The sequence below is a fragment of the Melopsittacus undulatus genome, chromosome 3, assembly GCF_012275295.1.
Source record: "Melopsittacus undulatus isolate bMelUnd1 chromosome 3, bMelUnd1.mat.Z, whole genome shotgun sequence".
Classification (NCBI taxonomy): domain Eukaryota; kingdom Metazoa; phylum Chordata; class Aves; order Psittaciformes; family Psittaculidae; genus Melopsittacus; species Melopsittacus undulatus.
The window spans coordinates 13,640,520-13,668,201 of NC_047529.1; the positions used below are offsets into that span (position 1 = coordinate 13,640,520).

A 27,682-nucleotide genomic window follows, 5' to 3' on the forward strand; every position below is an offset into this window, starting at 1 on the left:
CCGTGCCTCCCCCTCCTCTGCCCTAACCCCTACGGGCCCTCCCCGGCTCTTTATTTCTTCCCCACGAAGCCGCTTCCCGGCTCCCGTCCCTGCTCCGCTGCCGAGCGCCACGCTCCTCCCGGCCTGCAGGCGGCGCCCTCGCGCGGCGGGCGGGGCGCCGTGGCGTCACGGCCACGCCAGGTGGGCCGATGCAGCGGCGAGAGGCGGGCTACGGTGGCCGGCGGGGGTCAGGGGTAGGGCGGGCGCGGAACGGAGCAGCGGTGCTGGCCGCGGGAGCAGGCGTGGGGGCCGCCATGGAGTACGTGACCGCAGAGCAGCTGGCCGGCTTCAGCAAGTACAAGGTACTCGTGGGTCGCGGTTGTCGGGGGCCTGGCCGTGGGGCTGGGGGCATCTCGGGGCCTGGCGCTGTGAGGGAACGTCCAGGCGGCTCTCACTGGGAATGGCGGCAGTTGGGCGGGGGCTGCAGTGGCCCCCGGTGCCGGGTTGTGTGTGGGGTGTTGCGTGCTATGGGAGGGGGTGTCGTGGGGCTCGGGAGTTGGGGAGGGAGGAGCTGCCCTGAGCACTTGAGGCTTGGGGGGAGGCAGGGGCTGCCGTAGATCCTTGCCCCGTGCAGGGGGAGCCTCGGGGCCTGGTTCCGTGAGGGGAGCCAGCGGCAGTGGGGTCGGGTCCCCGCTGCGTGTGTGTATTAAAAGGGTGGTTGTATGAAACACGTCCCCCCACCCCCTAGCTGCCTCACTGTGCGGTGCGGTGAGGCCTGGGGCAGCGTGGTGGGTGCTCGGTTCCATGCAGGACCCCCACCCATCCTCCTCCTGCCCTGTTCCTGGGTGGGCTGTGCAGAGGGCCCCCAGTGCAATGCAGCCTGATGAAATAAATGCTTCTCCCCCCGCTCCGAGCTCGGTGCATTGAGGACCAGTGTGTTGAAGGTATGACCGTGTGAGACGTGGGACCCTCTGCTTGCTGGCGAGGACAGGGAGCTGCCGTGTGCGCTGCAGCGAGCCGAGGGGTGTCTGAGTGCAAACTGGGCACCCCCCAGCCTGTTTCCCAGCGGCGACGAGGATGCCACGTGCAATGCTGCAGGGTACAACGTCCAGCACAGTGCAGTGTGAGCATGTCTGTGCTCCAGGTGGGCACTCCCAGGCTGTTTGCTGCCTGGGGAGGACAGGCAGTGTGCCCAGCAGTGGGGACAGCAGAGTGTGGGGCAGTGGCAGTGTGACTGCGTGCCAGCTGTGGTCCCCTAGGCATGCCCCTGGAGTGGGGACACACTGTCATGTGCAAGTACAGCACACCATAACGTTACCAAGTGTGGTGTGAGCACATTCAGTGTGTGTGCCCGCCTCCCTGGTCTGACCCTGGGAGTGAGGGGCATTGCTGGGGACCATGTGGTTGTGATTTTGAGGGGTGCTGTGGCAGCTTGCTTCTCCTCCCTCTCCTTCTTTGGCTGTCAGCGATGTGGTCAGGACAGGCAGTTGTGGCATGTCACCACATGGTGCTTTGCCAGGTTGCACTGTGGCCACCCTTGCCACAAAGGGGCTGTAGAGAAGGGGGCTGTGGGTGCGTGTGGGATCCCATATTTAGCCTGGGACCATGTTGCTTCTGTGCTGTGCCTGCTACGTGTGTGGTCAGACCAACAAAAACATGTCAGATGTTATCCCTGTCTCTTTGTGTGAGCGTGCCATGTGTGCAGTCTTTGAAGGAAGGCTCTGTAAGTGTTGATGGACTCTGTCATGGCAGTTTAAATCCCTAGGGGCTGATACGGGGCCAAAGTATGTGGCATCTTTAACACAGGGGAACACTGTGTTTATGCGGAGGGTGTTGTATTTCTTTTTCTCCCAGACGAACAGTGAAGCTGAAAGGTTTTACCTCATCTTCTCCTTTGTTCTTGTGCTAGGATCCATCACATTGGGCCATGTTGCAGTCATCCTTCCAGGGTGATTCGCAGAGTGTCCTTTAAGTCTGGATGAGTCTGAGACATCTGAGGAGTGAAGCTCCTCCTGGAGCAGTCTGTGGGGGCAGGAGTGGTCAGGGCTTCCTCACAATCTCCTTTTGCAGGCTCACCGCTGATGAGGTGGAGATAAATGGACTTGGTAGAGCGAGTTTGACCAATGTGACAGGTGGCATGAGATTCTTTGTGGAAAGCTGAGCGTATGGGGATTTGTCAGTAAAGTCTGTGTTTAGAAAGGCAGTGAAAGATGGCAGTTTTGTGTGGGTGCTAGAAAAAGTTAAGTAAAACACACTTGGGTTTGAGCCAGGCCTTACAAAGTAACCGATTTTGCTCCTGTGAAGACAAAGGTTTTGCTTAAACAGGGAGCCTCTTGCATATTGATCCCATTTCCAGCAGTGTGTAGAGGGCTTTGTGGTGTTGCTGCCTTCCCTCTCAGTACCTGAGTGCTGAGAATGGGGTCCCCACCCTCTACAGATGGTGCTTGCAGTTGAACTTGGGAGGGTCCAGACAACTGCAGCAAGATTCTCATTTGTGTAGCAGGCACCAAAGACCTGCTCCCAGGTCATGGTCTTTATGAAGGTGCTTCTGATGAAACGCTGTTGCAGTTAAATCTATGAACAGGACCTGGAATGCAGACCAGAGAGAGGAGAAAGGTCCTGTCTTGCACATGAAGTACAGTGTAGGCAGCACTGGCCGCTTGCTGTCACCAGTTATGCACTGGTGTTGTATTTACTGGCCTTGGTTTCGGATGGCATAGGGCTAAAATGGGTAAGCAGGTCTCCGATGGATGGTGGAGGTACCGCTCCCAGCCTGGCACAGCTGAATGGATGGGCAAAGGCCAAGAAAGCTGCCTGTGTCCTGAGAGCAGGAGTGCAGTCTTGCTGGCAGAAGTAGCTTTGTTCTAGAGATTGTGGTTTTATTGAGTCAGTAAGGACTTTGATAAGAGCATGCAGGTTCATGCTTGGTGCTCAAAGAGCATCATTCTGTCCTGTGCTGAGGATTTGTCTTATATGCTCCCCAGGGCAGTGTGAGCACCTGCAGGTTAAAGTGCTTTGCTGGACATGGCAATAAACTGTATGGAAAAGAGCAGTCAGTGCTGACATGTCAGACTGCCATGGAGGGCAGTGAAGCCCTGGTCAGTCTCTGCAGTGCTGCCCTCCTGTGTGTGATGTTTGCTTGGGGAGCTTTTGTTTTCTTTGCTATTTTAGCCTTCAGAAAAGAGGTCATCCAGGCCCAAGTATCTAATACTGGCTTGCATATTTCAGCCTTGCTTTAAGCATTGAGGTTTGTCACAGAATCAGCATCTTCTCTCACAGAGAAGAACAACTTCCTAAGATCTCACTTAAGTCTCCCCTCTGTCAGTTCAAAGCCATTTCCTCATGTCCTGTCCCTACAGGCCCTCATCAAAAGCGCCTCTCCAGCTTTCTTGTTAGCCCCTTTAGGCACTGGAAACTCCTCTAAGGTCTCTGTGGAGCCTTCTCCAGGCCGAACAAGCCCATCTCAGCCTGTCTGCTCTGCCCTTTCCTTTCCTGGAAGGTGACTCTAGATCCATCACCACTCTGTTGGTGAAACGGTGATTGACCTTCTGCATGCAGCTAAGTGTTCTTGCCCAGAAAACTTCTGCAATGGTATAACCTGTCATCCTAAATGGACAGAGCAAGGAAGAAGCAAAGTTGGATGTGTATGGATGGCAGTACAAAGGAACAGAAGAGTAATGTAGCCATTGCTGAGCTGCTTTCGGTGCCTCGTGCCCAAAGTGAGCCTGTGTTTTTAACCTGAGTGGAAGGAGTCAGTGTGTGGCAGCAGCACCAGATCACCTGAGAAGGTGGCTCATGTTGTCTAACTTGAATTTTTACTTGGAGCCAATGTAGCTGGAAGCCTTTGAGCTTAGGTCATGGTCAGAACCAAACCCTCTGCAGGAAGGCTCCTTCAGTTCCTGCTGCTAACAGCCCTGTAGCCTTTGACTGCCTCAGCCTTCTGCACCTGGCAGAAGCTTTCCAGCCTTCACGCAATAGATATGGAGAAGAGCAAGCAGACTGAGGGGCACATGGAAGAGGCAACAAATGTCCAAGGGAAGGAATGTATTCTCAGAGAGGAGTGAATGTCCCTGCAGCTGATACAGGAGGAGCAAAAGTGCTTCATGCAAGATGATCCACAGCTTTCTCCAGCCCTGGCTGGTTTACTCCCCCTGTTGCTGCCAGGAATGCATATGGGAAGCAGCGACTCAGGAATCCAGATGGTTTTAGCTTTGCAGTACGCACATATCTCCTGGCTGGGGGAGAGGCCACCACTCCTGTCACCAGCTGCCTCAGTGCTGCAGGTGGTGGGGTGTAGAGGGAGCCGTCCTTTAGCTGCTCTTGAAGGGATGCTGAAGAGCTCCTGTACTGAGGAAGCTGCACGGCAGAAAGCACTGTGTTTATTCGTACGCCTGACACTTCCTCAGTAGGAGATTGTGATTTGGGTGTAGCACATGTACCTCTGGAGACAATTTAAGCAAACCTAAAGTGGGAAGGAAGGGTTTCTCTGCCAAATCAAATACATCTTTTGTCACTAATGTGTCACAGCCTTGCCTGACAGCAACATGGCAAGGCTTCTCCTGAGGGGATGCTGTATGTGGCAGTTGGAGTGCTGGACAAATCCAGGGTGTGTCTGCTCCAGTGCTTCCTCTGGCTTGTCAGCCTCGTGTAGTTGATTGATTCTTCTGTCAGGGTGGAGCTCTTGATATCAAAAATAAAGCTTTGGTTTTGAGGCTGTAGAGCAGGATGCATGTGTTGACCTTCCAAAGAAAAGCAAACCAGATGCTCTGCTGTTGATGAGTATTGAATGTCCTCTGCCAAAACCATATGCTCTGTTGAGTACTGAATGTTTTTTGCCAAGAAAGATGCAGCCGGGCACTGTGATTTCAGAGTGTAAACTTTGTAGCTGGATGCCAGAGGTTGTGATCTGCTTCTTAAAAACCCATCTGCAAATTGCTTTCTGACAGGCTTTTGGGCAACCTTCTTCTATAATTTTATGGGGAGAGGGAAAAATGGGATTATCTGGAACATTCACAGAGGTGTCTACTCCTACTTTGTTTTCTCTAGGGGAAAGACATCTCCCTTTCTTCCCTCTAGGCTGCCTCCTAGTCCTGTTTTCACAAAGCAACCCAAACAAATTTCCCTTGTGGAAGTTCTCTTCCTTTCTCGAGTGTGGTGCCCAGAGCTGGATGCAGTGTGTGAGCTGGAGCCTTACCAGTGCAGTGGAGAGGGGGGGAGGGATGGCTTTATGTGTTGCATACAGCACTTGTATTACTTCTGCCTGTGCATCCTGATGAGCCGCACGTCGCTTTCTGCAGCACTGTGACTCTTGTGGCTCCCTTTAGCGGGTCGGGAGGCTGCGCTCACAGCTGCCATGGTGCCAAAAGCTGCTCCACTGCTAACAAGGGCAGAGCGCTGCAACATGGCTTGTGCTGTTAGTTACAGACAGCTTTGATGGTTTGTCACTGTCTTCGTGTTCCAGTCATGTGCCCTGCATTTTCTGTAGCCTTTCCCTGCCCAGTGCTGTATGAGCTGCTTGCAATTCTGCTTTATTCAGCTTTATGCTGTGGTGTCCTGTGCTGTACTGGTGTCTTCTGATGTGATGGAGTCACTGATGACTATTCCTAGGGCATGTCTTGCAGCCAGATGTGTGGTTGCTCTATGGCTTTTTCATCCAGCTCATGTAGAAGGAGGGAAAGTACTTGAGTGACTGCTGTGTATGAGTCTCCAGCTGTGTGTGTAAGTGGTCTCTGCCAGTGTGTTTATGTCACCGTGTGAGCTGGGTGGAAGTGCAGTCATGAGCCTGTCTAGTGATGCCGCCTGGACCTTTGGCTTTCCTTAAGGGTATGTGTTATCCTCAGGAGTGAAGGTTTGGGGGAAATGCTTATAAAGGAGGATGTGAGAATGCTGCTCCTTACATGTGGCATGGGAGGGACATGAGAGGGAAGGCAGTGCCACGTGTTTGGGTCCAAAGGTGGGACAGCTGAAGTCTTACCTAAGAAGGTTTGGGAGCAAGTATGAGTTCAGTAAGAGAAAAGCAAATTTGGTCTTGGGAAGTGCCTTTTATAGCAAAACTCCCGCACCCTAAAATCTCTCCTGAGCAGGAGCTGGTGATGGCAGCCCACGGGTAACATGCAACCAGCAGTGGCGTGAGGGAGGCTGGTGGCTCTTGTGAAGAGGTTCTTTGTCTCGTTACCTATGTGGGCAGTAAAATGAAGTCCTCTTGGTGTCTGCTGCCACATGCCTGCTGGGCTGAGGCTTGGGAGCAGCTAACAGTGCTCAAGTGCTAGAGAAAGCATCCCTGCTGCTCATCCCAGCTTCTCTCTGCAGCAACCTGCAATTTGCTGTGGGTTTGCCTGGCAACCTGGTGTGAGCTGGTTGGGTTCTCAGCATGGAGGGGAGTACCTCAGCACATGTCAGCCTTGCTCTCCTACCAAGGTGGCTGCTGTAGAGCTACCCAGAGCAGCACTGCAGAATGGCTGCAGCAGTGAGGGGTGACAACTCTTGCCTTGGCGAAAGACAGCCCTTCTCCAGCTGCATGTTCCTGAGGGTGGAAGAGGCATCTGGTACGGAGCGTAGCTGTGTGTCTGAGAACATGGCAAGCACTGGGGGGCTCATACATAGCACCAGGAGGTGCTGGTCTGTTATTCCAACAAGAGAAGCACTCAGCCTCTGGAAGGTGACATTTCAAATGCCATTTGTTAGAGCTAATGCTATAAGGAGCGAATAGTATAGATAATCTTGCAACCCTTTTAGATGGTGGGAACCTCAAGTGGTGTAGCATCAAATGGGCCTGTGATCCATGTGCAGTGTGCTGGACAGATCCTGTCTATGGAAGATATTTCATAGAATCACAGAATGGGTTGGAAGGAACATTAAAGACCATATGTTTCCAACCCCCTGCCACTGGCAGAGACGCCTTCCACTAGACCAGTTTGCTCCAAGCCCGTGAGGTCCAACCTGGCCTTGAACACTGCCAGGGATGGGGCAGCCACAGCTTCTCTGGGCACCCTGTTCCAGGGCCTCAGCACCCTCACAGGGAACAACTTCTGCCTAAGAGCTCATCTCAATCTCCCCTCTGTCAGGTTAAAGCCATTCCCCCTTGTCCTGTTCCTACAGGCCCTTGTCAAAAGCCCCTCTCCAGATTTCTTGTCACACCTTTAGGCACTGGAAGCTGCTCTAAGGTCTCACTGGGCTCCACAGTTTGATCATTTGAGCTATTAGAGGATCTTCTTGCAGGAAAACAACTTCATTCCTCATTTCCAGTGTCAGATGGAAAGAGTGTTCCCAGGAAAGCTTCTTGCTGCACTCCTGGGTAAAGGCAAGGACATGCAGTTGGCCCAGTTACTGATACCAAGTAGCAGCTGCCTACAGACTCTTCTGCTGCAACAAGCTGGCTGAGCTTATCCTGTGGCTGTGGGATCTGTGCAGTGCAGCACAGGCCTGGGCACTCTGGGGCTGATGCAATGTGAATTGCTGACTCCTTAATGTACGCCAGTCCCCATGTCGGGGTCACTGCAGCGGACTGGATTTGCAGTATGCCAAGCAAAGTTGTCCTGCAGTGTTGATGAGACCCTAGCTTGGGAGACCTGGTGCCCTGAATGCACCAGAGGGCTAGGCATCTACCTTAAAGGACTTTTTATCATGGAAAGTACTTTCCTTCTGGGTGCTTTTCTTTTCTGCATCCTTTCAGCTGGGAACCCCTGATCTCCTGGGCTGTCATCAGCCTGAGCCAGCACCAGCCCTGCCAGGCATTGCAGGTCCATGAATCATGTGTGTATCATGCTTTGCAATTTCTGTAGCTCCCTTAAGCAAACAGCAGGATGCAGAACTGCTGGTGTGCTCTCTGCCCTGAAGAATAGGGTGCTCTTCCCTTCAGACAGCCTCAAGAAATCCTCCTGCCTTCAGACTTTAAGTGCCATGCAGAGCAGGACTACAGATGGCTGGAAGGTGTCCCTGGCAGGCTGCTCTGGAAGTGCAAGCCCTGAAGTGATCTCTGCAGGGTTTGCTCTGCAGAGCAGCCACCAGTGTGTGCCAGTAGCAGCTCAGACCAGTGGAACAGCAACAAAACAGGTAGTGAGAGCAGCAGAAAGGAAAGGTTTTTTATGCTAGTGATGTGGATGTGAGGCTTGAGGCTATGGTGATTAAAAGGCTTGTCTTTTCCACCCCCAGACAAACAGCTTGTCTTCTTCAGGATCCTTAGCAGGAAGGGTGTGAAGAAGGGAAAGCCTTTGAGCCCTGTTCTTGAGTAACTTAACTCCTTCCTCAGGGGCTCTTCTGATTGCTCTGAGACTGTTTGCTTTTAAACAGTGCATGCTTCCCAAGGTGCAGGAAGTCCTCCTAGATTCCATGACCTCTAAGATGTGCAGCTGTAAAAGTTAAAGGTGTTTTTCTTCTCCATTTCTGCAGCTGAATTCAGGGTTTTGAGCCTCTGCTTAGCTTAGTGTGTCCCATGCAGCTCTTGTGGTCTGAAACCTGCCCAGCTGCTATGGTTGGAGGAAACAGTGTTTGTAGGTTAACTGGAAAGGACCTGGCTCATGAGCCTTGGCTGAGCTTTTGCTCTGTGCTAAAGCAGTGAGATGAGGGTAAGTGGTTTATCCTGCATCCTAAGATACTTCTAACATGTATTGTGAGGTTTACATGAGTGATGAGCTAGTTCTGCTCCTAGGACCTAGTCTTTGTGTGTCTCTTAATCTTGAACAGTCCTAATATTGTTGCTGGTCTCTCAAGGTGCTGTTTGCTGCTGCCACAGGTCTGGTTCTTGAGTGGTGACAGTTGATCTATGGGGTATCAAAGATTTTGAACCATGTTTTGATGAGGGATCCCCATACTCTCTGTTTTTTAGCTGTACAGTGGCAGTGTTTGAAGACCTTTTTGTGGTAGGGGATCTCCTGTTTCAGTCCACAGTGAGTCCTGCAGGGTTTCCTAGAAGGGACTTCAAACCTCTGTGGGTTTTTTGTGTAAGAAGATGGCTCACCCAGAGACACACAGCTTGGCTATATTGGCTGCCAAACAGCTGGACTATTGGACCAGGGCTGCCTTGGTTCCAGGTTGGATGGGGCTTGGAGGAGCCTCGTATAGTGGGTGTCCCTGCCTGTGGCAGAGGTTGGAGCTGAATGAGGTTTAAGGTCCCTTCCAACCAAACCATTCTAAGATGCTGTGGTTGATGCTCACAGGATGAGGCTTGTGCTGCTGCAGACCACCTCTCTGCCTTTCCTTCTGGTGAGGGGAGCTGTCTTTGGCCCTGCACTGCTGTTTGTGTGGGGTTTTTTTTACTCCAGTCTCTGCCCTTAAAGGCCAGAATTGGGCAGCCTGAGTAATGGGTTCAGGTAGTGGATTCCTTGTCCTGTCCTGCATCACAAGCCCTTTTGGCTCTTCTCTTGCTGTGCAGGTGAAGGATGAGGCTCTCGCTCTGCTCAGCTGACCCTCTGCATCAGCCCATAACCCTCTGCATCCTTTATCCCACTTGAAACAATGGACTGCTGCCCCCAGATAGATGGGGGCCTTTCTCTGGATGTGAGCACAATGGAGGAGTAGGAAGAAGAGTGTGCAAAGGACAGCCAGGTCACAGCTCTTGCCTGGAGTGCTCTCCCAGTGTTGCAAGATGTGCAGAGCAGTCATTTAAAAATAGCATAGGCTGCTCATCAGTCCACCTTGGGTCTCTTCAATTGCACTGTAAGTTTACTGTGGTGTTTATTGGTGCATGTTGCATCTTGGCTATGATGAACTCTATCCTAAAAGTCGCTCTTTGCTAAGTAGCAGCAAGTATTTGGCTATTGGGAGTGTTTGGAAGAGAATCAAGAGTACATTGTGGAAATGAAAGTATCCCATAGCAAGCTTAGAAAATGGCCGTGTTATTTGGGCTCTATAATTGGCCTGACTTTGCTGTGCTTCAAGTCTTGCACAAAGCAGGATGTCAGGACTTACAAAGTAACACATCTTTTTTATGCAAATTGTGAATTTCCTCTTTGTGGAGAATCGGGACAAGAGATGTGGGGAGGCAGAGTGTTACGTGTTATAGAGGACTATGTGCTTTGGAATAGAATGTTTTATTTGTGCCTTTCACATAGACTGTTGAAACTTGAAGGTCGTCTTCCCCCTCCTTCCCTGCAGTGCTTTGTTTCATCTGTAATCATCTCCTGATGTGTGGGGGGTTGTGTTTTCCTTTGATATAGGTATACTTAAAAGTTCATTTCTTTTTCTAGGCACAGTAACAAGTTCTCTTTTCTTGCACTGACTCGTGTATTCTCCTGGTTGGTGGCTTGGCATCAAACCCAGCTCATTCCTGGTTTCAGCCCAGTCCTGCCTGGCCTTAGCAGACTGGGGCTGCGCTCCTGTGAGTGCCTGCAGCTCCCCAGTGGTTCACTGTGGCTCCTGTGAGGGGCAGCCCGGCCTGGAGCCTTCTGCCTTCTGTGCCCCCTTGCCCAGGCTGCACTATCATGCTCACTCTTGTCATTTGTCATCTCCTTGGGCACCAGGAGCAGGCTTGCACAACTAGTCTGGTCCCCCTCTTGAGTTCTTCAGCCCTTTTTTTCAAAGTCCAAGCCAGCTTTGTCAGCACTAGGAAAGTCTTTTGGTTGTCGCTGTTACTGTAACAGGTTTCCTGTTTGTGCTTTTCTGTGTCTGCGTTTTCTTCCTCCCATTTTTCCTCCCCAGGATCACTGCTCTGATCTCTCAATTCCCACTCCAAAGGTTCTTCACTGGCTGATCGCCTTCCAACTGCATCCCTGCCTTGTGCCCCTGAAGGTTTATCTTTCCCACTCCTGTCTTCACCATCTGTGCATCCTTTCTGCAGCTGATCACCTCGAACTGTAGTGGAAGCAGTGGTGACCCATATTCATGGATATTTAATGCTCCCAAACAGAGAGCTCCTGGATGCAGCTGAAATTGGCAGGCTGCTCTCTAAAGCCTGCCATCATCAGGTGTTGCTCCATGTTATGTATCCATGGGGAAATAATTCCCCCCCTTCCCTCAGCACAGTGATGTCCCATCTCTGACAAGGCCAGTGTTCAAGGCCAGGGGCTTTGAGCAACCTGATCTAGTGGAAGGTGTCTCTGCTCGTGGCAGGGGATTTGGATCTAGACCTTAAGGTCTCTTCCAACCCAAACCATTCTATGAGTCAGGTGCATGGAGGGCCCTGGTCTGGGTTAGGCTGGGTGGGCATGTGCTGGTGGTTTGCATTCAGGGATGTTTGGTTTATCCCTCTGCAGTAGCTCTTGTAGCTGTGCTCCTGAGGAGCTTTGCTTTCCCTGAAGCTGATTTCTCCTGCCAGATTAAGGACATTGCAGCACGTTCCCCAGCCACCACACCAGTGGTCCTAAACACTTCTGCTCACTGAGCTGCAGCAGAGTGTGAGCTTTTCCCCAGTGCTCATCACCATTGACTTTGCTAGAGGAGTGGTCCCTTCTCTGTGTTTGCAGAAGGCAGGGACAATCTCCCAGCTGGTGCCAGGGAGAACTCAGGCTCTGAATATGAAAGGGTATTGGCAGGGCAGAAAACAGGTTTTCCCAATGAATTTGCACACCCCATGGAGCCTGGTGAGCAGGAAGGAGTTTTCTGCCCATCGTGGTAGTTTCTCCTGGGGAACAGGGACTCTGACCTTGCCAAAACCTTTGCATGCAATGTTTTGAAGGATCTTTAATTTCTAGATGTCTAAAACCTGCATGGTGAAAACCAGGCAAGAGGAGGGAGGTCATACTGGTGTTAAAGACACTGTGGGCAGTGTCTGCTTGCTGCTGGGGCAGTTCGTCCTGACTGTGGAGCAGGCAGATTGGATACTTGCCCTGCTGTTCCCTGCCTGCTGCTCATGGTGGGAGCCAAACCTGTCAGCTCATGTGGTCATTGCAGGTTTACCACTGCCAATGCGGTCTGTTCTTACACCAGCTGAGAAGTGACCTCAGAGATAAAGAGGAATTGAGTTAATAAGTACCATTAAAGCACAATTTGACTTCTTGTGCATCAGCAGAGTGTGGGCATAGTGCAAATGCGGCATGTTTGTGCTGGCATGGCTCTGCTTGGTTACATTTGCTGGGGTTTGTCGAGTTTGCTGCCTCTTGGCTTATCACGAGCTTGATGGGAGAAGGTTCTTAACCTTGTGCCCTCTTGTACTTCAGGAGATGTATAGGAAACAGCTCTATGGACTTGCTAGAGCTGCTCTGCTGAGGCTCCCTCTGCCCTGCTCTTGCTGCCAGTGACAAGCAGTGAGGCACAGGTTCATGGCCAGCAGCACAGGCTGCTGTGGACCTTGCCAGGGTGCCTGGGTGCAAAATGGGGTGTACAAATCCATCCTTGCTTGCCGTTCCCAGCATGGGTGCCTTTACCACCAGTGCTGTCCACCTCCAACCTACCCTGGATGGGTTCAAGTGTCTGACACTGGTGTGCCTAGTCTATGCAACTGTTTTTGCTTTGCTGCTAGCTCTGGGTAACCAGATTACTTAACAGTGCAATTGTTTTTCTGGACAGGAAGGCTATTAGTAGAATCTGGGTTATAAATCTGTATTTTTTCCTCCTTGGACACATAATTGGATCTTCCAGAAACTGCCTGGTTGAATGATGAATGTTGCTTTTAAGCTATAGGAACCATTCATGTCTCTAAATCCCATAACAATGCCAGTCAGATGGAGCAAGCAGGGGGCTGAGGGATCCTGTGGCTGTCCTGGCATGGATGAGGTGCAGGGGAGGCTGCTGCTTCATAGTGCGAGAGACAAGATTGTTTCTGCAAAGTTGGCTTTGCTCTTTTCTTGATGGGACCATCTGGGCTGGGTTGGCTCCTTCCTGCAGTTGCATGAGAAGTGGTGTCTGCATAAACAGGACTATTTTAGAGCAGGGCCTGTTACACGTGCCTGTCTGTTTTGAGGAGGGAGCTCTGGGGAATCTGAAATGCATTCTGTGCACTTACACTTTTCCTTTGACCTTCTCTTCCCGAAAATGAGGGGGAAATCAGAGTCCTGCCTAGAGGTAGTCATTGGTAGTGATATAAAAATTACTTGGAGAAGGATAATATTCACATGCATGAGTCACTAGACCAACATATAGAGATCTGAAATGGAAAAGGTGATGCTAATTGGCAGAGAGGATGAGGTGGGTGAATGACAGAGCTGGTGCTGTGCTTGCTGAGCTGAGATAATGCTGTGTTTGTGGCCTTGAGAGTGTTTCAGCAAAGCAACTGCAGCAGCTAAGTGTGATAGCAGTTCTGGGGGTATACAACCCTGGTCCTCAGTCTGGGGCTCTCTAGGGCTGTTGGGCTCCTTCCCAAGCTTTACTCCAAGGCACAAGCGTGTGTGAACAGGCAAGTTGAGACTCTGCATTCCCAGTGAAGGAATGTCAGTCTCCATAAGCATTGGCCCTGGAGGGCTGACACAGGAATAAGGAAACTCCATCACTGGTGTGGCATCTCCTGCTCTCTCCACAGTGTGGGATGCAAGGTGAGTGGCCAGAGGAGTGAGCTGTAAGTAAAACACCTCCACATCTTGCTTTGTTCCCAACTCTGATCACACAGAGGCCTCACACCCAGCGGAGGTGATGTCCATGCCCACCTGTCCTTGCTTGTCCCTCCTCCTGTGCCCACTGCTAGCATCCCCATCTTTGGAATGTTTGTAGGAAAGAAACCAGATGGCAACAAGCAGTTGTGGTGCAGCTGAGCATGGCAGATGTTGCTGAGCTTTGTCCCAGAAGGTGCCTGGCAGGTCATTGCTATTCTGGCAGGTGGCTCTCCTGGGCAGGCAGCCGTGTCCTGGCTGGCCAGGAGCGCTGTTCCTTAGGGTGACTGGCAGCCTGGCACCAGGCCCAGCTCCGTTCCCTGTGGTCTGTTGGTGTCCTCTGAGCTGGCAGAGCACTCACCTGCCTCGCTCAGCATTGAAGTGTGCCTCCATGAGGAGGGTTGGAGCTGGGGTGGTTGTATCAGCAAGCCTCTGCAGAACAGCTGCCTTCTCCCCTGAGAAACGGGTCACTCCAGAGTCACTGAGTTCTGCATGCAGGGTGGGAACGTGTGTGACCACGGGGAAGAGATGCTTATTTGCTTGAATCTGTTTTCTTGCTCCAGGGTGTTTTGGGGATAATGAGATTTAATCAGCCTCCAGCTCTTCTCCTCTCCTAACCAATGGCTCAAATCCTATTATCATGTAAAGCATTTGGAATTCTGTCCCCTGAAATTGCATTAATCCAGGATGGAAATTCCTTGTGGCTTAAACCTTGCCTCCATATGGCATCAAGTTGCTGCTGCTTGCTCTGCTGCAAATACAGGCTTGCTGGCGTGAGAGTGTAAGTGCTGGGGCTAGCCCCCAGTGAGATGGACTGATCCATCATAGGGAGGACCGGGAAGTGCTGGTAGGGGTACAGGAGTGCTTGACAAGGATGGGATTCACCCAGTTAGGAGCAAATGTTGTAAGCTCTTAGCCAGTGTGCTCAGAGCTCTTAGAGACCCACTGCACCTTCATCTTGCTGTGTTGTGGAGTGTTGCTTTGTCTTTTCCCACATTTTTCCCAGCTTTTGAACTGGACAGACTGATTCCAGGGAAAATGGGGTTTCCAGCCAGAGAGAGGAGCAGAGAGAGGAACAAACTGTGGGTGCAGGGATGGTGGCTGGTTCAAGGCCGTGGGGTAGGTGGGACATGAAGCTGCTCTGTGCTGATGGTTTCCTTTTGCCAGCTGCACTCCCCTTATCTCAGAGAGTGCATAGGTTGTGTCTGTGTGGTGGTGCAGGAGAGGTGGAGGCTTTGATTGCTTTCTGTAACACTGCTCATTACCTTGGGATTAGATTCATGCTCATGTTGAGGAGGTGTGGGGTAGTTTTCCCCGCCATGGAGACCCAAGGTGGGTGGGCACCAGTAGCCGCCCCACTTGGCACCAGAGAGTCTCATAGTCTATGGCATTCTTCGTGGGATTCTTATCAAAGTGTTACTTGGGGAAGAGGACTTCAGACATAATAATCTTTGCTAGGAAGGGCCTGTGAGCTGGAGAGCAGATCAGAGCTTGTGGAGCTCTTGAGAGCCAGATGGTGTCAAGTTTCATCTTTCTGATTAGAAACTGCTTCATGGCTTCTCTAGGGCTTCGATTTTTACTTGTGTTTTTATTTTTCCCACCACATACACACCCTCACCACCTCAAATGATCTAAGAGCAGTGGGATAAGAGGATTTCCCAAGGGCAGGAGCTGCCTCTGCTGGAATCTTTTCTCCTTAACGGAGAGGAGCCCTCTGAGACCTGTCCAGTGTGGGGTACCCATGGGCCTCCTGGTGTTCACCCACTAGTCTTCCTCCTTTGGAAATGTGAACTCCAGCTCCCAGAGCTGGACACAGACGAGGAGGAAGATGCTGATCCTTCACCAGGTCTGTGGGTAGCTGCTTCAGACTGCTCTGCCCTCACTGAATAAAGAATAATGACATGGATCCTACCTCCAGATAGTGAAACCTGTCATCTCTTCTGCTGCAATCACTGTGTTCCTTTGCTGACCCCAGTCTCTGTCCCTACCTCCACCAGTGAGGCAAGAGCCTTGGCTGGGAGCCCCGTGTCCTAACTGTGTGATGTGTGGATGTGTGGAATTTGGAGATGCTTGTGGATGTGTGGTGCTGTACATGGTGTTTTGGAGTATCTACAGGACAAGGGAGGAGGTTGAAGACCTTGCTCATAAATATCTGCTCTTGTTTCATGAAGAGAAAGTCTTTTCCAAGTGACTGGAGATGTGCAAGACCATGATAGCTGCCATCTCAATGGGCTTAGTCCTTGACTGAAGTGTGCCAGCTCTTGTGCAGGACCTCTGGGGTCAGTCACTGATGGTGTTTGGATCACTCAGAGCTGTTAGCACAGAAATGTGTCTCTGTTAGTATCCTGTCTGTCAGAGAGTAGTCTCCTGTTTTGGGGACCCCACCAAGGGGACTCATCACTGTTCTCCTGCAGCCTTTGGCAAAGGGGGTGCCAGGGTGGGGAAGCTGATGAGCCTGCAGACCAGTGGGGCTATAGGAGTGGCCCTGGCTCCTATGGCTGGGGGTGAGGTCTCCCCCAGCCCTTCTGCAATGGTACCTTTGGATGCTGAGCTGAGGATGTCCCTGGTCCTCATCTTGTGGGACAGGGCTCAAGCAAGAGCACACCAAGCTGTCCTGGGTGGGTTGGTCCTATGGTGTGGGTGCTTGGGGCCATGGGACTGTCGCTGCTGCTTCAGCTTCTGAGGATTGCCACCAGGCCTGGTGTGGCCATTGGAGTGTGGGGCTTTGGTGGGAGTGTGGGCTGCAAAGGAGGTTGCATGTCCTTGAGTCTCTTCCAGTACCTGAAGGGGCTGACAAGAAAGCTGGAGAGGGGCTTCTGACAAGGGGGAATGGCTTTAACCTGACAGAGGGGAGATTGAGATGAGCTCTTAGGGAGAAGTTGTTCCCTGTGAGGGTGGTGAGGCCCTGGCACAGGGTGCCCAGAGAAGCTGTGGTTGCCCCATCCCTGGCAGTGTTCAAGGCCAGGTTGGATGGGGCTTGGAGCAACCTGGTCTAGTGGAAGGTGTCCCTGCCTGTGGCAGGGGTTGGAACTGGATGAGCTCTAAGTTCCCTTCCCACCCAAACTGTTCCATGGTTCTATGATTCCTGCCTTCCAAAATCTGTTGTGGTGGGCCTGGTACCTGTTCTTCTCATGGGGCTGCTCCATGCACAGGGGAGGCATTGACTGCAGGCAAGAAATGTGCACCTGAGGGCTGCCCCTGTGGGGTTGTGTCCAGTGTCACTGGAGTGTTGAGTGCTTTTTGGGTTGTTTAGCCCTATCCCTGGTGAGGATCTGTCCCTGACCCAAGTGCTCTTGCAGTGCCAAGACTTGGGTAGCAGGTATCCTCATGGAAAGCTCAGTGTTCAGGATCTGTTTTTCTGCAAGTGTTGGTGGAGCCCTAACTACTGGTTTTTGGTTTTCCCTTGTCATTCACAGTACAGTGCTGTGGACAGCAACCCTCTGTCTCTGTATGTCATGCATCCCTTCTGGAACACGATAGTGAAGGTAAGACCTCCTCCTCCTATGAGTGGCACAACAAAACTCCGGTCACCCTCTGTAAAACTGTCAGCTGAAAAGCCCTGCTTTGTTTGTGGTGCAACTAATGACAAAGAGTGCTGCCTGCCAGCCTGCCCCGAGCTCACAGCATTGCAGTCTAAAGCTTCTACCTGCCCACTGATATGCCAGATGCAACTAAGCAGTGCTGTCTAATGCCCGGATGATTGCAACCAAGTCTGCCATGGCCGGGAACAGCACATGGTCCCTAGTACATGTTTTAATGAGTTATGTGTTCTTTTGCTGCTTTCCCATAGATCTTCCCTACCTGGCTGGCCCCAAATTTGATAACGTTTTCTGGCTTCCTGCTGCTTGTCTTCAACTTCTTCCTCATGGCATACTTCGACCCTGACTTTTATGCTTCTGGTAAGGCTGCATATTCATGTTTGGATGTGAAGCATCTGAGTGCTAAAATCGGTTGCCTCCTCTGCAGTGACCTCTGGTACTTGTTTATAAGGCCTCTAAATCTGGGCCTTCACAGAGAGGGGTGCCTGTGCCAGACAAGGGACAGAGTTGAGGGGTTGAACTTGCTGGGTTTCAAGACAAAGGCCTGCCCAAATGTGAGTATGCTGGGTTGCACTGCAAGGAGTATGGCCAGCAGCTCAAGAGAGGGGATTCTCCCCACTCGGCTGTGGAGCTGTTGGAGTGAGTCAGGAGGAGGCCATGAAGATGCTCCAAGGGCTGGAGCGCCTCTGCTATGGAGACAGGCTGAGAGAGCTGGGCTTGTTCAGCCTGGAGAAGGCTCCAGGGAGACCTTAGAGCAGCTTCCAGTGCCTAAAGGGGCCAACAAGAAATCTGGAGAGGGGCTTTTGACAAGGGCCTGTAGGGACAGGACAAGGGGGAATGGCTTTAACCTGACAGAAAGGAAATCGAGATGGGATCTTAGGAAGAAGTTGTTCTCTATGAGGGTGTTGACGCCCTGGCACAGGGTGCCCAGAGAAGCTGTGGCTGCCCCATCCCTGGCAGTGTTGAAGGCCAGGTTGGATGGGGCTTGGAGCCATCTGGTCTAGTGGAAGGTGTCCCTGCCCATGGCAGGGGGTTGGAACTGGATGAGCTTTAAGGTCCCTTCCAGTCTGTGGCAACTTCCCTCTGCTGGGTGGATGTGTGCCTGGTTGGCAGCATGTGTGTGAGGCAGGAGGAAACAGTTAGAATCTTGAGTAGGGTTTGGCTCTGCCTACAGAGCAGACAATAACTCAACACCCTTATTTTTAATCTAACGGTGTAACTTGGGAAAGTCTGCTTCCATAATGTCAGCAGGTAGAGCTTTGTTCTTTGCATCCCAGCTAATTACCCTGTTGCAAAAACATGCCAACACCACATTCAGACTAACAAAGGCAAAATCCTCTTTCTCGATTTTCACTGTTCCACATGAGGATATATGCAGCTTTAAACTTTTTCACAGTATCCATGTTCCTCTGATTGTGAATCCAAAGGTTCATTTGTGTCCCCTTCCTCATGGGACTGACCCAGGGCAAAGATTAATACAACATGATCACTTTCAGTCACTTACCAGTAGCTTTCTCTCTCAGTTTCTCTCTCCCTATGCCCCTTTCAGGTTTGGTTTAGGTTGCTCAGGAGAGACCATCTAGTTCTTCTAAAACTGGGCCAATTATCAAAGCACAGTTAAGTGGGAAGAAGTTGGGGTTCTTGGGATTGCCTTCATCAGTATCAGACAAGTACTGTTCTAGTTAAGTCAGGTTCTCAAAAGCTCAGGTGGCCTCAGTGGCTGTCACCTAATATGTGGACTGTGTTTTGGCCCACAAGCCATGGGAGGAAAAGTAGCTCAGGGTAGGAAGCTCAGTATGAGAATCTGCAGAACTTCAGGCATCCAGAAACTTGAGCTCTGCCATAAGGCTGGTGAAGCTCATACTTTAGAACCTTTTACATACGTGTTATGCATGTTCTGCTTGGAAACAGAACTTTTCATTTTGCTGGTGAGGCCTCCAGAAGCTTCCACCTTCCTTCCTTGTGAATGGGTTTGTAGACATGATGCCTTCCATTTGCTGCTGGAAAGGCACCATCATGCTGCTCTAAGGAAATAGGAGTTGACATTTCATGGAATCACTGCTCCCCTGGGAGACCTCCTCTATGTGTCTTCCTGTGAGGCTGCTGCCAAGAAGCTGTGTGCTGCTTCCTCCTCTTTTTCAAATGCACCTTTAGGCTCCCTGAGTCTCGGACGGCTGAGCTGGCTCTCTGCTGAAATGGTAGTGGAGGAGGTGGAGGTGTTATAAAGAAGGAGCTCTATCTCAGTTGGCAGGGTGCAGTCTGGAGCCTGGGCAGGGAATCCCAAGATGCAGAGGCAGGGTGTCTCCATGCCTTGGAGAGGCTCTACTTGATGCTCTGTGAGCAAGTGATTGAGGAGAGTCTGATCTGCACACGCTTCCGTTGCATGCATTTGGCTAGCTGCGATTACCAGTTCTTAGATCCCATGGTTCTGGGGAGCTGGGGACAGAGGACAAGTATGTTCTTGGAAGCAAAGTCCTTGGTGACCCAATTTCTCATGCTGTCATGTCCTGAAAAGCTAACATCTCGATTTCACTGTTTGAGTTGTGTAGGTGCCTTGTCTCGGTGAGCTGTCTTGTCACGGTGCCTCTTGTGCCAAAATAATCCTACTGAAAGTATGTGCTGAGCTGTCCTGACATGGGTCTTTGATCTCTGCAGCTCCTGATCACCAGCATGTTCCAAATGGAGTGTGGGTCATTGTGGGTCTCCTGAACTTCATTGCCTATACCCTGGGTAAGACTATCTAGCTGATTGTGGGGGTTTTGTGTCTGTCATCTGTTCAAGCTGCTTCTACCACGCACAGATCCAATTGCTGCTTGGGCTGCTCAAGCAGTTTCTGGAAGCTGCTTTGCAAAGCAGGTAGAAGGAAGTTGTCCCACAGTGAAAGGAGGATGCTGGGACCGACTTCATGGCAAAATGTGAAATTCTGTCTTTGGTCTGCTTTAAATGGGTATGATTTTGTCAGGCTATTGCATCTGTCAGTCTCAGAGAAGGGGGTGGGGAGCACACTCCCTGTTAGAGGGTGGAGGTAGTGAGAGCTGCTGTTTGCTGGCTGCGTGCATGTTGTTGGCTGCAAACTGGCCCATTGCTTTGCCTGGGAGTGTTTAACGAAACTCCCCATTTCTCCTTCTCTTCCCAGATGGTGTTGATGGGAAGCAGGCTCGCCGGACCAACTCCAGCACACCTCTGGGAGAGCTCTTTGATCATGGCCTGGACAGCTGGGCATGCGTGTACTTTGTCGTGACAGTCTACTCCACCTTTGGACGGGGTTCCACCGGTGTCAGTGTCTTCGTTCTCTACCTCCTCTTATGGGTGGTTTTGTTTTCATTCATCCTCTCCCACTGGGAGAAGTATAACACAGGGATTCTCTTCCTGCCTTGGGGATATGACATCAGCCAGGTGGTAAGTACATGCTGCTGCTCTGCTTTTGCAAAAGCTCAATAAGCCTATAGCATCTCTGGGGTGTGAGAGTAACCACTGAGGTGTGTGAGGGATGTGTGCAGCTCCAGTCTTGTAAATGGGTAACTGCAATGCTCCCTGGAGGTGGGCATCCTCAGCCTGTCTCCAGGCATATGGAGGAGGAAAGCTTTCCAAGGCTGCTTGCAGGCCTTTGAGCTGTAGTTGTGTTAATGACTTGGGGTCTTAGAGTGCTGGTAGCACTAGAGTTTGACTGCTCAAAAACCATTAAATCCAAGGTGATTTGTGCCATTCTGTGATTTTGTTCCAAGCAGCTTTTGTAGATAGACTCTCCACAAAACATGGGGCTTGAAGAATGGAGTTTCCTCTGCCTTGAGTTATTGCCTTGAGTTTCCTCTGTTTCTGCTCTCCTGAGATATCTGTTTTGGCCACCTGAATCATTGCTTTAGTTACTTTCCCACATTATACCAGTGTGGGTAAATTCAAGTCTAGAAGTTTGGGGTGCCTTTTGGCACTAGCAGGATGTGTGTCTAATTGTAATGGGGTTAATTGGCATGTTAATCTCTGTGCCAGGAGCAAAGGTTCCTTCAGGAGGTGCCTCTCTGTACTTTGGTAACTGGGCAGTCAATATGGAGACTGACTGGTGGTGAGGGACCCTTTGGTATGTTGGCATGTCTGTATCTTTAAGGACATCTCTGCAGGAAGCTCCTTCTGAATCACAGAATGGTTTTGGTTGGAAGAGATCTTAAAGCTCACCCAGTTCCAAACCCCTGCTACATGCAGGGACATCTTCCACTAGACCAGGTTGCTCCAAGCCCCATCCAACCTGGCCTTGAACACTGCCAGGGATGGGGCAGCCACAGCTTCTTTGGGCACCCTGTGCCAGAGCCTCAGCACCCTCACAGAGAAAAACTTCTTCCTTATATGCTTTAAGGTCTCTGCCTGTTGCAGAAAGGCAGGGGATGGAGTGCTAAGCTTCTCTGCAGTGTGTTTTACCGAGCTTCGGGGCTGCTATTAAAACTGAAATACCCCTTGTTAGCTTTTTCCCTGCAATTGCTTCTGCAGATGGATGAGAAAGTTCCCCAAGAAACGCTCCAGGGTCACTGCAACTTGCAGTATAAAACTTCACTCTTGTGCTTCAGTCTCATGAGTTCAAGCTGCATAAAGGCATCTTTGCTTCTGTTGTGAGGAGCAGCTCTTGGCTGTATCCTTCTCAGCAGCTCAGCTGCTACACTTATTAGACCTGGTCTCATAATATGGGGTGTTTGTGGATTTTTTTATTTCTTTTTCTCTTTCCTGCTGGTGGGGAGAATTGAACACGGTGTTGTGCTGCTTTCCAGTCTTGCCTCTCTGGTTGCTCAAGCCTGCTTGTCCTGTGCTTTCTTTCAGACCATTTCAATTGTCTACATAGTGACAGCCATTGTGGGAGTTGAGGCCTGGTATGCACCTTTCCTGTTTAATTTCTTATATAGAGACCTATTCACTGCAATGATTATTGGTAAGAAACTCCATGTTGAAGCCTGTCTTTTAAACTCCACCTTTTTAATGAAACCCAATGTCTTAATTATATGGTAATGCTGCTGTTCTGTTTGCTGTAATGAAAACTCCTGTAGGCTGTTACTGAAGTGACTAATTGAGGGTGTTCTTGCAGCCTGACTTTTCCCAGGATTTCAAAGTATTGTCTTATGCATAGCTTCTTTACAGAAGTTAACTCCAGTCTTCCTGGGTCTGCTGTTGACTTAAAACAGCAAGAGAGTGGAGCTCTGTGCTCATGTCTTGGATGTATTTTGTGCCAATCCTGAGGGTATAGGAGCCTGCTGCTGCTTGGGGAATCAGCTCAGGTGCTGTCTGCCTGGGGCTGGGGATATGTGTGGACAGGCAAAAAGTTCATTCCTTGCTTGGAGTGCTGTGGGGGGCAGGTGAGAGCAGCTGAGGGCTGTGGCTGCTGCTGCTTGTACCACGGCACTAGGAAGCAGCTGGAGCCTAGCAGAGGCGCCTGGATGCTAAACATGAGCCTCCTTCATGCCTGGAACCTGTGAGCATGTGAAAACATGTTTCCTCCAAAGAGCCGTGTTGCCCGAGCACTGGGGCTGTGGGATTGGTATTGCCCAGGGGAAGCAGGGCTTGTTTGCAGCAAGAGCCGTGGGGTTTTGGGTGACAGAAGGCTGCCTAGCACCCACTGCAGGTGGCCAGCAGGGACCCCCAGCACTGTTTGCAGAACACTTGCTTTGCTGCTGTGGCTGTGTTTCAGAAGCTAGATCCCAGATGCTGTGTGGGAGCCTGGGGCTGCTGTGGGGGGGGGGATGTTCCAGCCATGGAGGTGGGCAAAAGCAGTCTGCTGTCTGGGGATCCTGCCCTCCATCTGCCCAACTGAAAATTACATTTAGAAATGTACAATTAAATAAAAGCCCAGCCTTTGTCTCCAGTGGTCAGTCAGAATCAGCTTCTGCAAAGGGGATGGTAATGCAGAGAAGCTTAGCTGGGGAGAGCTGTCCTTGCTTAATGTAATTTAGCTTATTCAGACATTCTTGCTCAGTTTAATTTTTCCTAGTGTATGTCCCTTTCCTTAGGGGTTAATTGTATCTGCTCAATTTCAAGTTAATATATCTGTTATATATATCTGTGGGAACTGTCGTGTTAAATCTAATGGTTGCACTTAATCAGGTGGATGCTCTGAGCTTTCCTTTGACAACTATATAACTTAACACATGAATAAAAAATGCACTTTCCCTATGTGAAAACTGGAGCACAATGCCTCTGTTGGCTGTGTTTGTGCACTCAGGTAGGGGTTGGATTATTAAAAGCAGGAATATTTACAGCTCTGTTAAAATACTTACTGCTAGATAATTACAGAAGGAGCTGATACACTGTCATGGGCTTGGGTGTTGTGGATGATTTTTCCTATTGAGGTCTAGAGTTTTCAGAGTTATTTCGACTCTTTGCATTGTTTGTCAAGTTAAACAAGAGCTTTTTTGCACAGTGGGAAGTGAAAATGCTTGCTCACAGTGACAGAAATAGCAAATTGTCTTTATTATGAAGACTGAAAACTCTTTTGTCCACAGCCATGCCACTTGTGGAGTTTGAACTTGCCTCGTGCCTCATTAAATACAGTATTTTAATTAAACTTTGTGACTGTTTAAAACAGAATACTAGACTCATTAATGTAACTTTTGAAAATGGAAATGTCTTTAATTTATAGCAGATCTTAACTTGTAATTACAGCTCTTGGACCAGAATTAGGAGCACCTACTTTTAAATGTGCCAAGCTATTCTTGGGCCACCTCTGAACCATTTTTGTTGCAAGCACCTTAAGCCAGGTCACAACCCTCTGCCCATTCATAGGATGCATGTGATGTTCTCCCTCTGTCACAGAGCAGTAACGCAGCTCTTTCTCTTCCAGCTTGTGCACTCACTGTGACACTGCCCATGAGCCTGTATAACTTCTACAAGTAAGTTCCTCCATCCTCGAGTCTCTTTCCCTGCACTAGCGCCTTCGCAAGAGCCCCTAAAGCTTCTTAAAACCTGGTTTCCTTAGTAGTTTTCAGGCGAGTGACTTCAGTGACAAAGTGGCGCTGACACACCAGAAGGTCCCAGTTTGCAGGGTGGGCTGGCAGCCTGCTCAGCAGGGTCTTGTGGGAGGGTCCCCAGCTTTTCTAGTCTTACCCTATTGGTCACAACACAGAGCCAGACAACCAGGTACTTCTGTAGTTCAGGAGGGTTTTGGGTTACTGATGCAGGTGTGCATCTTTCTCATCTGACCATGGTTCTAACTGACACCAGCAGTTTCGAGTAGCTGAATGGCCAGTGAGATTTTACAGCCCTCTGCTGAAGGTGGGACCAGGTATTTCTCAGCTGTGATTTTGATTTCTTTGCTTGTATTTCAGGGCCTATAAAAACAACACCTTGAAGCACCACTCTGTGTATGAAATAATGCTGCCACTAGTATCTCCAGTGTTGCTGTTCTTGCTCTGCACCACGTGGGTCTTCATGTCCCCGACAGACATCCTCGAGGTCCAGCCCAGGCTCTTCTACTTCATGGTTGGAACAGCCTTTGCTAACATTTCTGTAAGCAGCTTTTGCTTTATGCTCCAGTGAGAAGTGTGAAGCCTCCTTGGGAGGCAGCTCAAATGTGAGGAGAGGGGCAAGTTTCCAAGATAAACTTAACAACTTTTCTATTTTACTGTGATTGGAAGAACAAACAGGAAAATAGTGTTTGGGGTCTGTGAATTTTGTGCTGCAATGCTCACTCTTGAGAAACTAGAGAATTACTTAAATGGAGTGTGTTTATATTCTCCTGCACCCTCTGTGCTGTGAATAACAAACTGCTAATACAAAAGGAGTTGCTGCTTCCTTTTTTGGGCTAAACTTAAAATGGAAGGGACTAAAGGTTTTGTCAGAATCCAATTTAGCCGTATATTGCATCTCTGCTTGCTTGGGACCTTAACAAAGGCACCTGTGCCTGTCACTGCAGCCATGTGACTGAGCAGCTCTGTGCAGCACACTGCTGCATGGCATGAGTTTCTGCTGATGATGCAGATAATATTGGTGAGGCTCAGTCAGCTCAGGGGAACTCCCTTTTTCTTTCAAAGATGCCCTCAATGCCTGTTTCCCTATTACCTCCCTGCCTCACAAGGCTTTGCTCTGGGTCCCCTGCAGGAATTCTAATGCAAAGAAAGATAATTCACGTGGAACTTAGAAACTGCCTGGTGGTAGTTGTAAGTGCAGATGGTTGGTACATGTATGTGTGTGACTGTCCTCTGCCCTGTAGACAGACTCTGGGCTTGCAGAGTCGATACCAGGAACAAGTTCTGACAGCTTTCTCTTCCTGCAGTGCCAACTGATTGTCTGTCAGATGAGCAGCACACGCTGCCAGCCTCTGAACTGGATGCTGCTGCCCATAGCGGCAGCACTGGTCATGGTGGTGTCTGGGTTCGTGCCCAACAGCGAAACACTTCTCCTCTACGTGTTAACTGCTTTCCTCACCCTGGCACACATCCACTACGGAGTAGTCGTGGTAGGTGAACTTGGCATATGGGCTTCAGGCTTGGCTGCCATGCTTTGGCTGCAGGTGTGGCTTGGGTGCTGCTGCTGTTTGGGGCATAGAACACTCTGCTTAAAAATGGGAACATCGGTGGGGAATGGCTATGTCACACTGTGACCACATGAGACTCGAGCTGCCTTCCTTGTGAGAGGCTTGTGCAGGCTGTGGGTGGGAGCTGTTTGAAACTAATGCTTGCACCCCTGCTGCCATGTTTAACTCCTCCTGGCTGGGGCTGCAGCTTAGTAACCAGCTTGGATATAAGCAAGCGTGGGATACCCACACTTGTGGGCAGTGGGAAGGGCAGCTGCAGCAGCTACTCTGTCTGCACATCAGGCAGGAAGTCTTCCTTTGGGAGTCTTTGTATAAAAACTTAAACTGCTGTTGGTGTTACTTTGATTAATGAGTTTGATTTGTGATCAACATGCCCTGCGCTATAGTCACTGGGAGAGCCAAGATGAAGGGGTGATGTCCCTGCTAGAGAAGGTGGGGGTTCTGTGGCTGCAGTGCCTTGTTCCCTGCTGCAAGGGTTGTATCGAGATTCAGGCACCAATTTGCTTCCCTTGCACTGTGCCAGCTCTGCCTGACTCCCTGAGTTTTGATTAAGAGAGAAAACAGACTCAGAGGAGACTGAGTCCCATCAGAAATGCCTTGGGAAGCTGCTGAGGAATGAGGGCAAGGGACCAATGTCCCCTGTGGAGCTGGCTGCTGCCACCTGTGTGCACCCTTCTTGGGAAGCTCTGTCCCCTAGGAACCCCGGCTCTGACATGGAGCCTCTGGAGTCAATTTTGAACTGTAATTACAGCAAAGAAGTAATAGCTGGGTTGTCTTTCCAATTAGTGTAATGAGGCTTCTGTGTGAGAAGGATTTGAATAGCTAAGAAGCTTAAATAAATTTGGTCTTGGAATCATAGCTGGAGATGGGGACTGAGCGGGTGGTGTAATCCTCCTGCCCAGGCTTGCCCATCCCCTGCAATGAGCTTCTCAGTGCTCTGCTCTCCTGAGTTTGTGTTCCCCTCGTTTCCCTCCAGCTTCCCAAGGGCCCATTTTTGCAGTTTCCTCTTGCAGGATAAAAGAAACTTTTAAGGCTCTGTGTCTGCCACATAATCCCAAAATGCTCTGAATTTTGGAGTAATCATTAGGAATAAACCCTCTGCCCAGCTCACTCTCTAGTACTGCTCAGCACTGCTCACTCTTGGTTGTGCAGTGACTGTTACCTTGCAGTCACCAGATGCTGGTGCTGCTCCGTCCACTTTAACCTCCTGTCTGCATTTCTCTGAACCATGCCTGAAAGCTCATTTCCTGGTGCAGCACTTAGTCATAGAATATAGAATGGTGTTCAGTTGGAAGGGACCTTAAAGGTCATACAGTTCCAACCACCCTGCCATGGGCAAGGACACCTCCCACTAGAGCAGGTTGCTCCAAACTTTGCACATCCTGGCCTTGAACACTGCCAGGGATGAGGCAGCCACAGCTTCTCTGGGCACCCTGTGCCAGGGCCTCAGTCACAGGGAAGAGCTTCTTAATAACTAGTCTAAATCTACCTCACAGAGCTGTGGCTGACCCCAACATTGAGCTGGCAGGGGCTGGCTCAGGTCCTGGGCAGGGCAGCGTGGCTGGCCACACAGCTGAAGACAGAGGCTGTGGTCCCAATCTGCTGCACCCATGGGAATGTGTGGTGTGGCAGTGGTTTGGGGAATTGCACATAGGAAGGTGGCAGGGGCTTTGTAGCCATATAGGGAACCTGTCTGATATTCTGGGTGCTTTCCCCCTCATCTATCCAAGCCTTGCTAATCCTGTCCTGTTGTCTGCCTTGTCCCCAGGTGAGCCAGCTGAGCAGGCACTTCAATATACGGCCCTTCTCGCTAAAGAAGCCCACGCCAGATTGACTAGGAGTGGAGGAAGAGAAAATTGGCTTGCGGTCTGCAGAAGTACTGTAAATAACTGCTGCAAATACCTGTAAATACTTCAACCATCACCACAGATCTAAACCTATCCTCTGGACAGACATCAGGGCAACGTACGCACGGTATCCGGTGCAGCCAGGGCAGGACTGGTACGGGGCAGCCCCCGCTGCTGTTTGAATGTGAGCTTTTGGTTTTGGGTGAAACTGGATGAGGAGGGCATTTATTTCAGGTCATTGTTACTGTATATTAGACCAGCTGAATGTTCCCAGTGAAACCTCAAACTCCAGCTCTTGCTCAAGTAAAGCCAGTTGGGTGTGCACATGGCTTTACCTGAGCAAAGAGTCTTGAC

The 27,682-nt window shown here is 50.5% G+C and overlaps 1 protein-coding gene across 1 annotated transcript; it reads left to right on the forward strand.

Moving 5' to 3' along the window:
• Positions 1 to 232: 232 nt before the first annotated feature.
• SELENOI (selenoprotein I) lies at positions 233 to 27,315 on the forward strand. Its single transcript, XM_005155222.4, has 10 exons — positions 233 to 341; positions 16,853 to 16,921; positions 17,227 to 17,335; positions 19,631 to 19,705; positions 20,112 to 20,374; positions 21,779 to 21,887; positions 23,790 to 23,838; positions 24,274 to 24,454; positions 25,221 to 25,403; positions 27,250 to 27,315. Exons 1-10 carry the CDS (start codon positions 294 to 296, stop codon positions 27,313 to 27,315), a joined length of 1,152 nt encoding a protein of 383 aa, XP_005155279.2. The 5' UTR covers positions 233 to 293.
• Positions 27,316 to 27,682: the final 367 nt, after the last annotated feature.